Source organism: Halichoeres trimaculatus, unplaced genomic scaffold (assembly GCF_033239565.1).
Source record: "Halichoeres trimaculatus isolate MK-OKI-2021-1 unplaced genomic scaffold, fHalTri1.1 fHalTri1_scaffold_8, whole genome shotgun sequence".
NCBI lineage: Eukaryota > Metazoa > Chordata > Actinopteri > Labriformes > Labridae > Halichoeres > Halichoeres trimaculatus.
Genome location: NW_027437186.1, coordinates 12,876,258 through 12,888,059, shown reverse-complemented (window position 1 = coordinate 12,888,059; position 11,802 = coordinate 12,876,258). Strand labels below are relative to the sequence as shown.

Genomic DNA, 11,802 nt, shown 5'->3' with positions numbered 1-11,802 from the left:
TCAAACTGAAAACACAAGACTGTGCCTATGTTTTAATTCCATAGATAAAGAAAATGGACTTTCAAGATAAAGATGTAAAGATTTTTTGTATCATTTATAAAATATACAATACATATTACAATTGCAATTACCCAGGGTAGTTATTTTCTAAGCTAACGATATTAAAAAGTTTGATTCTTTACACCCTGTGCTTGTATGTCTCAGTGGTCGTCAATTTTTCTAGATACTACGCACTGTGTGACTTTCTCAGGCTAAGGAAGTGTTACCACAACTAAATTTAGCCCCTGAAGTATCAATGAAAAAACACTGATGTAAACATGCCTTTTTTTCAGATTTATTCTGTTTACTTTTCACATTATTGTAAAATTAACTTAAAGAGTATTTTTCAGAATCTGAGCTCAGTCTGTTAAACTGAAGCAAAATAAAACACCCAGCTAATGGAATTGAAAACAACAACAACAACAACAACAACTAGATACACATTACACACACACACACACACACACACACACACACACACACACACACACACACATATATATATATATATATATATATATATATATATATATATATATATATATATATATATATATATATATAGATAGATAGATAGATAGATAGATAGATAGATAGATAGATAGATAGATAGATAGATAAAGATAATACAATGAACAGAGAAATCCATGATTAAAAAACCCTCGCAGACCTAACCTTTCCAGCATTTTCCTCTCACATTATTTTGATCACTCTGCCAGCTATTTCCATACATGTGCTTTAGGAACATGTTAGCTCCTAACAAACTATGTGAAACGGAGACTGTTTCATTTTTCTTTTTTTCCCTCACTTTAAATCCTGTTAAACAAAAGTGAAGTAGTAGGTGTGAGAAGGTCTAGTGGGGTCTGGCCTTATATCTCGTCAAATGAAGGAGGCTGGGGTCAGTTAGTCTCCACCTTCATGGATTCACACACTGCTGGCAAAAAACTGATCCCCGTCTGTCTGCAGGAGGCTCCTGACTCTCAGTAAGTGTCTTCTTTATGCTTATATGGTAAAAATAATTAGCAACACAGACTTTTTTGTCATTCATCATAATGTGACTGATTATGACTTGTAATTCAGTTTGGACCACTTATAATAAAAACTGACAAACCCTCATCATGAAGAGCTTTATAGACACAGACTGGATCCTAGTCCTTCAGTGAAGCCTTCACTTTTTTTCAACAAGAGTGATTAATTTCAAACTGATTTTATGTTTTTATTCCCAAATTTGATCCAGAAAATAATGACTTCTCCAAAGAGTGAGGGATTAACCAAGATTAACAAACTAAAACACTGTTTTGCCTGGTCAGGAATGAAACTAAATAATATTTTTTTTGTTATTATTATTTTACAAACAAAAGTAAAATGAATATACTTTACTGTTTCAGTTTGAAAATTTATGGATAACAACAATGAATACATTTTTGCATGAAAACAAACAATTTGATTACAGAGCTTACACACACTGATGGATTACCACTACAGAAATATAAAAACATATTTAAGTAACCAGTGATATACTGTTCATTTAGAGAAGCAGTGACGAACACTTAACACTGGGTGGTAATCTTTTGAATTTTTTTTTATTTCATTATTGATTTATGTTGCCATCAGACTTCTTCCTCAAGACAAGCATTAAAAGGTTTAAAATCCATTACATGGGGGTAAAGCAATATGGTAATAAAGATTTTGAATTTTTTTTTAAGGAAATGAAGTTTGAATACTTTTAAATGATTGGCAATTTTTAAAATGTGAAGAAACACAAAGGAAGTCGAGTGTAAGAATTTGTGGATAGAATTATTTTTCACATGTATTGAATCACTTGTTAATTTTGTATTTTTATCCATCACAGTTTAAATAGCATGGATGAAACTCCATGTAAATTTATATACGGTTATAGACGTTTTAGGCTCATTCATTTCCCCGATTATTGCCCTCCATTGTTTTTGGTATTTGTCCTTCATGAGTTCTGCCCTCCGTCAGCTTTATTCAGCTCTTCTTATACAATTCTCATTCAATATTTTATTATGTTTCATATATTTTTGTTGATAAATTCTTTATTTTTTATTCTTTGAAGAAAAGTGCACATGTTGCTGTCATACCTCGTATGCGAACAATTTGATATAGCCTACTTTAGATGACTAAAATGTTTTAAAAAAAACACAGGCTTACAGATATTTTTCAGCAACTAAACAATAGGCTAATCTTCCGCAATTTAGAATGTTTTGTTACTGTTTAGCCGTAATGTAAGCTTACTGAGCAGAGGTTTAAGGCCAGACGTCATTGTCAGAGCAGCGGAGGGTCAGAGGACATCAGCGGGTCCGTCTGAGCCGCTGTCCGCGGTGCTGAAGCCTGATTCCCGCGTCACATCCCGACCAGAGCCGGCTGTTCAGAGAGGCCCGATCACAGGAAAGGGGGACAGATATGAGCCAGATATGAGAAGATCAAACACACACACACACACACACACACACACACACACACACACACACACACACACACACACACACACACACACACACACACACTTGAAGAGAAACAACAGTATGACTAAGCGCTGCCCAAGTCAGAAACCTGCCTGGACTTGCGGATCCTGCTCTGGGTCACTGTGCTGAGCAGACACTGAGGAAAGAAACAGAAATTCTGCCCAAGTCGTGATGAATGACGTAGCGTACACCTGTTCCATTTAGCTTCACTGCGCATGCCCAGACTGCCTTCCTATACAGTAACATAAACTAAGATACCGAGGGTGCAGCGTAGTGCAGCAGGTCTGATGTCTGTTAATCTGAGGGGCATTAATGAGTCAGGAGACGGGGTCCACCTCCTCCTGGTGGCTTGATGAGGAAAACGCACCCGTAAATCAACCTCTGGAATTAAAGGAGATAAGTAATGCGAACCTTGACATACGCGGGTTTTTAATCACTGAAGAGATAAGGGGCAGCGTCCTGTTTTCAAAAGCGACAGGTGAATAGGCTCATTTAAAGAGCGAAGAGTCACTTAAGATCGAGCGTCGCTTTGAATAGTTGATTTGGGGTTTGTTGTTTGGTTAAATTGCAATGCGTAAAAACACAGTCAGAAACGGTGCATACATCAGTTACCTTTTCTTTCTTTCTTTCTTTCTTTCTTTCTTTCTTTCTTTCTTTCTTTCTTTCTTTCTTTCTTTCTTTCTTTTTTTTTTTTTAAGTTTTAACAGTGTTGACGTGTCGGACTCCTCAGGCTGTGACCACGTTTTTTAAAAGCAAAACAGGGTTTTTTTTTCCAGGTTTGGGAAGACTGAAAACTTAGCTGCAAATGTTAATCTTTGAGTGCAAAAGAAAATACCAAATTCTATCAAAATCTATCGTTTTGTAAACCACGAAGGATTTTTTATTACTGTTTTTTTTTTAACTAGATTTCAAAGCGGTTAGTGAAAAAAAAAAAACAATCTATTTAGCGACCAGATGCACATCGACAGATAGTAATAACAACAGCTTAAGTTTAAGTAGAATTTGGCATTAAAATGTAAAACGTTGATGTCAAAAATTTCCAGTGGTTGGAGCAGTTACATCAATAAGTTACTTGGTCTCACTGTTTTTTTTTTTTTCTCTCACTGGAAATTCAAGCACTTCAGCTCACTCTCCTGAGCTTTGCACAGCTGCAGGCGCTGAGTTTATGCGTCCAACAATCTGCCTGTTGCATGTGAGTAAGTACACTAAAGGAGGGGGAGGGAAAGGAGGGGGGTGAAAGAGGTGGGAAGAGGAGGGAGGGTGGGGTGACACCCTTTGCTACAAACCTGCCCACAGTATCAGAGCTCAGACCGCCGCTGATGGGAGGGATGCTGCTGTGCAGGGGAGGATATATGACCTGAGTCGGTGCAGCGGAGCTATTAGAGCGCGCGCAGGTTGCGGATAGAGCTCACATACAAACACATGAACACACACATACACACTCAACAAGCTGCAGGGATTGTGAATGTTTCTATAAGGCTGACTCTCTTCATGCTGGGGTTAGAAACTTTCTGAAGTGATAAATCAACACTTCTCCAGTCAACATGTAGTTGGTCTGAAAGCGGAGCAGCCTTAAACTTTGTGGATAAATCGAAGAGTATTCTTTTTTTCCTCTCATGAACCGAGGACGTCAGCGGGTATTTAATATCCTATTGAAGTGATTTCAACATTTATTTATTTTTTTTTGTGATTTGTATTTTGAAAAATATGTGCTTCTAACTTGGTGTGTCACCTTATCCTGCAGGATTCCCATCATGGTTGTGACTTTGGAGGGGATAAAGGCAGCGACTCCTCGGGCTCTGCTGCTGGCTTGTGTGACCCTCTTTCTCTCCATCCACCTGTGGCGGTGGCTCCGGCAGCGCTCGAGCCGACCCCTGCCCGGTCCCTTTCCCTGGCCGGTCATCGGGAACGCTGCGCAACTTGGCAACGCACCACACGTGTTTTTTACGCGCATGACGCAGAAATATGGGAACATCTTCCAGATTAAACTCGGCAGCCGAAACGTGGTGGTCCTGAACGGGGACTCTATAAAACAGGCGCTGGTCAAGCAGGCGGCCGACTTCTCAGGCAGACCGGACTTCACCTCCTTCCAGTACATTGCTAACGGGGACAGCCTCGCGTTTGGCACCGTGACGGACTGGTGGAAGATGCACCGCAAAATTGCGCAGTCCACAGTCCGCATGTTCTCCACCGGCAACCCGCAGACTAAGAGGACTTTTGAGCGCCATGTCCTCGGAGAGGTCGGGGAGCTGTTACAGCTGTTTTTGGATAAGACGCACGAGCAGGGGTTCTTCCAGCCCATGACGTATCTCGTTGTGTCCACTGCCAACATCATGAGCGCGGTATGCTTTGGGAAGAGGTACTCCTATGAGGACGAGGAGTTTCGGCAGGTGGTGGGCAGGAACGACCAGTTCACAAAGACAGTGGGTGCAGGGAGCATGGTGGACGTGATGCCCTGGCTGCAGTACTTCCCAAACCCCATCAAAACCATTTTCGACAACTTCAAGAAGCTCAACCTGGAGTTTGGCATGTTCATCCGTGATAAAGTGATGGAACACAGGAAGACCATCGAGTCCAGCAGCATCAGGGACATGACGGATGCTTTTATTGTGGCGCTGGACCAGCTGAGGGACAAAAATGGACTTTCATCAGGGAAGGACTACGTGCCCCCCACTGTGGGAGACATATTTGGAGCAAGTCAAGACACACTGTCAACGGCACTGAGTTGGATCATACTCATAATGGTCAAGTAAGAAAATATTACTCTGTTAATCTGAGAGGAATCACTCATTTTATGTTTTATGCTCCTCACACCTTTATTCGAGGTCAGGGAAACCATTTACACCTTAAAAGGAAACAGGAGACAATAAATCAGAGCTGCTCCTCATCCTGTTGTAAAAACTGAACACACTTGAGGAAGTTCAGTAGCATTTGAGTTATGTAACAGCAGGGAGGAGGAGGAGGGGGGTTAGGGCCTAGACAGGTAACCGGCAGCAAGAAACAAAGAGCTGAAACTGAACACCAGTGAAAGTGAAGAGCCCACTCAGCACTTTGCTGAACAGAAGACACATTTAACAGTTCAATCTGGATTATTTAATCCAATCACAGCCTCGATTGCCCTACTGTATGAGCTGCTACACATTTGCACTTTGTGTCTTCAGAGTGAATTCAACAGAGCAGACAGGAGAGATAAGAGAGCAAGTGAAAAATAGCCTGATGTTTAAAAAGATCCAGAGAATTGACACATTTATTCAAATATTGTTTTTTAAGACCAAGTTTTGTTGCAGTGTAGCAAGCTTTGATTTTGATGTAAAAACTTTTCTCATGGTAGCATTTGATTTTTAAGAAATCCAATATTTAGGAGCAGACTGAAAAAATGTTGAACTCATCAAATAAAAAAAAGCAAAATCCAAACTTTTGGGTTTTCCTCATCAAATATCTTCATCGCAATTACAGTTTGTCACAAAGTCACACAATTTAATGTCTCCAAAGTTTTTCTTTTAATCTGATTACTATTGGGGGGGAGAAGCCAGCTGTTTTGTCTTTTTTTTGAGAAATAAAAACTTTTCCTATGAGTTTAAAGTCCTACACAGAGATTAGTTTTGTAAAGACTGGATTTAGTGTCGTTCCACTAAACCAACAAAACTCACAACTCTTGTCTTAATCACAACCTATAAACTAACTTCATTCATGGAGATAGTGCTTGAAACAACACAGCTGATTGCTGTTGCAACTGTTTTCATCACTGCCACCGTTTTCAGTCTATCACAATTATCACAATCATCCATCACAAGAGCCTTCAGTGAAAACATCTGGGTTGGTTTAGCCAAAGGCGATGAAACACTCATGAGTGAAAGTGTGACTTAAGACCGTGTTAAAGACCTCAAGAAAAACTAATCCACTTCTTTGGGGCACACACAGGAATTGTCTCTTTTACTCTTTAACGTCTAGGCAGAAAAATCAAGTCTTAAACCTGCCTTTGAAACCTGTTTTGATTGACTAATAATACACAAAACAAATGTGACTCATACATTTGTATAAAACCTCCAAATGAAGAGAAACTGTGTTCGTTTCACAGACCAGGTGTCAAATAAAGGCCTCCATAAATGTCTGCTGCATTGAGGCCTTCAGCTCTTACATATTCCCATTTCAAAGCAGTTTAAGACACAGAGATGTGGTGCCAGGGCAAAACTTAGAGGCAGATCAGAGAGACAACAATACAGGTGGAGGAATGATGCCAGTAACACGTCACTGCGGGGTCTGTGCTAAGATCTAAGGTGTTGTGATGTTAGGACTTCATCATGGTGCTGTGACTGACATGATGTGCAAAAGCTTTTAACTAGGAGGAAGTTTTCTTCGTAACATGTTGTCACCTGTGACCGCAGGTATCCTGAGGTGCAGGCGCGTCTCCAGCAGGAAGTGGACAGGGTGGTGGATCGCACTCGGCTGCCCACAGTGGAGGACCAACTGCAGCTGCCTTACATCATGGCCTTCATCTACGAGGTGATGCGCTTCACCAGCTTCGTGCCGCTCACCATCCCCCACTCCACCACCGCTGACACCTTCTTCATGGGCTACACCATACCAAAGAACACAGTGGTCTTTGTCAATCAGTGGTCCATCAACCATGATCCAGCCATGTGGTCCAAGCCAGAAACCTTTGACCCAGAGCGCTTCCTGGACTCGAGCGGAGTGCTGAACAAGGATAAGACTAGCAGTGTGCTCATTTTCTCGCTGGGGAAGAGGCGCTGCATTGGCGAGGATTTGTCAAAGATGCAGCTGTTCCTCTTCACGGCGCTGATTGCCCATCAGTGTAACATCACCGCAGATCCAGGCAGGTTGCTCACACTGGACTTCCACTACGGTCTGACACTGAAACCTTATCCTTTCGCCATCGCAGTGTCTCCCCGGGATGATTTGAAGCTGCTGGAGGAGGCAACCAAACAGGCCAAGGAGGTCTCATGAACTGAACAAACTTCAACAAACACAATAAATGAAGGCTGAACACACACAAAGACTCAAAGCTCACGTCTGTGGGCTGGAAACTCTATTTATAAGCTGAAATCTCAGGCTCCATCCTCAACACTGATCACTGACTCCTCTTTAAGTATTATGGCGCCAGCAGGAAACCTTTGGGTCTTTAGTTTGCATCAAACAGAAAAGATGTCAAAGGAAACGTCACACTGCAAAGAGAGATCACACTTCTGATACCATAGAAAGCATCAGCACTCAGAGTGATTACATCTCCAGTTATTCCTAACGAGTGAAGCTGCTGCTGCTAGGATGGGGTCATGCGGTGCAATTAAAAGCACACTCTGGGTTTTTTCATGAGGAGTAACACTTTGTCCACAAGGGGCACTACATTCACAACAATTTAAAGCTCATTTTGTAAAAGTAAAGACGTGTTAATGCCAACTAAAATTTGAGTGGCACGTGCGTCACCAATGGCAACAGCAGCAAAAAAGTGAACTCAAAGTCAAAATAAAGGGCCAGTCCCACTTTTACCCCTTCCCCTTTTGTCTTACCTCTTTGTCTACCTCCTCCTTTTAGCCCTCTGTTTTAAGGGCCAAGGAGAAGGGGTGAAAAAGATTTCTCTTAGAAACCAGACGCTACTTGATCCCCGCTACGTCATCACCCCTAGACACTTGTGGACAGAGCAACTGTTTTTTCGCTTCCAAACAAACACATTTTTTACAAAGTGATGATGAACTGATGTCAGATTAGGGAGAAAATTTCACAGCAAACAGACACCACCTGGATGCACTGCTTACATGAGTAATGAGACAGCGAAGCTATGATGAACAAACGTTAGGCAGTATTCAGAAGCTATATTATGTCGCTCCTGTAACCATAATGTTTGCTTTTGATAGCTTTTGTAGCTAATGTAGCTCCTGAATGCAGCTTAGCTGTTTAATCATTCATGAATGCAGTTCATTGTAGTGAAGTCTATTTTCTGTGAATTTGTCACTCTGATCTGACATCAGTGTAGCTGTTGTTAGCTTTAGCTGTCGCTATAGCAGCGTTGGCTAGATTGTTAAAAGGAGTGGTTTCAAAATACAACCAACAATTCAAAACATGGATAATATTAACATGGAACAGCAAAGGATCACGGAAAATTTGTCATACCCCTTGGTTTCAAGTGAGGTCTAGGTTTGACCTTATTTCAAGTGTGCCCTTCACCTTGATCTTTCGGAGAGTTGGGACAAAACCAAGGGCTAAGGGGTAGAAATGGGGTTGGCCTTTAGATTACAAAGATTCAATTTAAAATTAAGTTTTAACCAGTGCACATTTTGAATGTTAAAAAAAACATTTTTGGATATTGAAATATAACTTTTTAATTTGGAAAATGTAGATTTGGATTTCCCCAAAATAAAAACAAGACATTGTAATATTTTCTATTTTCTACTATGAAGACAAAAATCCCTGCAGTGGTAGTTCTTTTTGTTAAAAACACAAATTGTATTTGATTGCAGCTCGTCAAGTTTGCTCTTTAGCCTTTTCTGTTTGTTTGCATAACTGAGACACAAAAGCAGCCAGCAGATAATGAGACATCTGTTTTGTCCAACCAGCAGTTATCCTGGGCTCTCTCTGACTCTAACCGTCTCTTACACTGATCAAAGTGCACGCAGCTCTGCCAACAGCTGCACTTCACTGGAGATCAGCCTTGTAACCTGTAACACTATGATTGCAGCTGCTCCAACCATCCCTGCTGACTGCAGTGTGAACACTTGTGAGATTTGATTGAAAAGTAAAAAACAAAAACAAAAAAAACACTCAGATGATTTCACATCCGAGTGTCGGCAAGGTTTTGATACAAACAGAAGAGAAAGAAATTCACAATCAAACCTGCGTGTGTAACACCTAACATATTTTATCTGCAGGTGAAAAACTCGAGTCATAATGTTTGCAGTGACTGCACAATCTGGATAATAAGCTAACAGAGTGCCTCAGCCCCTGGTTTCAGTACTAATATGTAGTTTGTTTTGTTTAGTGTAAAGGCATAGTAACTCAGGACTCAAAGTAATGCCAAATGCTACTTTAACTATGAATGCCTTTTAAAGCAGAATGATATGATCTGAGAGCAGACGTGTGCCTCTCTGTCTGTGACCAGCTGTCAGATGTTAGATCAGTGTTATCCATTTTTTTACTTCTCTGTGTGATCTGCTCTGCTTTCTTCATCTTCCACGCCAGTAACCCAGCAACTTCTTCTTCATGTTATTTTATCCACAGGAATATCCATGCTGTAATTGATGTGTAGAGGTGTCTGTTGGCTGTCTCAGCATGGGAGACTGATGCACTGACTGTGAAGGTTTGGATCTGATATTTTCTTGGCTTCCTGCAAAAGCACACTGGGTGGGAGAAACAAGATTCAGGTTAATCTTTGAAACAAGAGGTGAATTTAGCACAAATCAATTCTGCCAACTAGGACACATTCCTGGATCTTCAGCCAACGCTGCAATCAATGTAAGTCTCCTGTGCTACTTCCAAAGGGCTGCTCTGACTCCAAATTTAAGTTAATACACTAAACCAAATCCTTTTAGTTATGAGATTTTAAAATCACTGTTAGAGAGCGACATGTTGGGTTGATTAAGACGACTCCTTCAGAGGAAAAGAGTTTTCCTGAATAAAGACTGCTCTTGCCAAAATGTGCATTTGTTTTGGGTGAAAATTATTGAAATACAGATCTTTAACCTCTCCTCTATGTTCCATATCTTACATTAATTTGTCCTCCACAAAATTACTATTTGCTCACAAAAAAGGCCAAAACTTACGCGGCCATTAACATAAACTGTATAAAATATGGACGTAGTCTCTGCGATTTCATTTGTTTGTTTCTGAAAATGAAGCCAACCGTCAGACGTGGCCATATTGGGTACAACAAGGGCTTTGAGCTTCCTCTCTAACAGATATAGGGTTAATATAGGGTTCACCCCATGTAAAGTGTGTGCTGATTGGGAAATGAATGTTTCAGACCCAAGTGGTTTTTGAATCAGACTGTAAAGTCCAGTCACTCTGCAGCCAGCCTTTCTCATAGGCTTCATTTTTTCAATCCGGATGTTTTCCCTTGGTCATAACCCAGGGACCCCAAATAGTGTGTGCTCCGGTGATCCAATACATGTCCAAATAACAAAAATATGCCCATTTAACTCATTTATTCTCAAGATATCTAAATATGTATCAAGATATACACTGAATATTGCTAGCCACTCGTTTAGACTAAATGCAACATTTGTGCATTTTGACCTGTCACCTTTTTTTCATTGCTCCTGGGGACAATTTGAAGTTGGATTTGAAACAGACTAAACTTTATAGTGCTGCCACTTTATCTTACAAACAAACCATGAGCACAAAGATTGACTGCTCCTCTACAATGCTTTTTTGTCGTTGTCTGAAACTACTAGACGGGGTTGGTGCCAGGAGAAGTAACATGCTGCTATCATGTTTTGAACTCTGTATTTAAAGATTCTGAGTTAGTGTTGCAAGAAAGCAAGATTAGATATGAGGTATAAATTTGTCCACAAGGGGCACAAGCATCAACACTTAAAGTTTCTAAATGGAGCTTTAATTTGATTTTATTATACCGAGCTGATGAGCATTACTCACTCATAGAATTAAATCATCACTGCTGCTTTCACAGAGATAATGCTGGTAATAAAAAATCCATGATTGGTGCATTATTTATTTAACCCATCTCAAATACAGTTTGGACTTTCTGTTATTGAATTAATTCAGTTTCTTTTCTTTAGAACTCAGTGCAGATAGAGATGTTTTTGAATGTACTGGACAGTGATCCAGTAACATGTCCGATGGCAAAACTGAGTAGACCTGAGACTCAAACATGAAGGTAAACTTAAAACATTTCAAAAAACTACAATCCAGCTTTAAAAAAAAACAGAAGAGGAGTTAAACTTTTGTAGTGACTCAAAAATTCTGCTGGAAACATTTCTATGACTCAAAATTTGTGATATGTCAGATACAGTGAACATGCTCGAGGTCAAAACTTCTCAGATCCAAACCTTCACGGTGACTTTACCTCATTATGCTTTAACCTGGAGCTGTACTAACATCATGAATGAAACATACTTCGCTATGGCTTCAGCTTTAGGCTGCACAACCTGTACCTGCAGCTGTGATGTTGCTCCTCTGAGTATTTCTGCTCGTCTGCAAGCTATTTGAATGGTGATGTTCAAAAACAATAAACAGACACTTTAATTCCTTTTTTGTTTGAAGCTGGGGTCTTTGATTTGAACATGCTGGAGGTGAAATGATGAGTCAA

At 40.3% G+C, this 11,802-nt stretch overlaps 1 protein-coding gene across 1 annotated transcript; it reads left to right on the top strand.

Annotated features, from left to right (window-relative positions):
- Window positions 1-3,838: 3,838 nt before the first annotated feature.
- Window positions 3,839-11,326, top strand: cyp1b1 (cytochrome P450, family 1, subfamily B, polypeptide 1). The gene is made up of 3 exons (XM_074675817.1): window positions 3,839-4,162; window positions 4,270-5,274; window positions 6,911-11,326. Exons 2-3 carry the CDS (start codon window positions 4,280-4,282, stop codon window positions 7,488-7,490), a joined length of 1,575 nt encoding a protein of 524 aa, XP_074531918.1. The 5' UTR covers window positions 3,839-4,162; window positions 4,270-4,279; the 3' UTR covers window positions 7,491-11,326.
- Window positions 11,327-11,802: the final 476 nt, after the last annotated feature.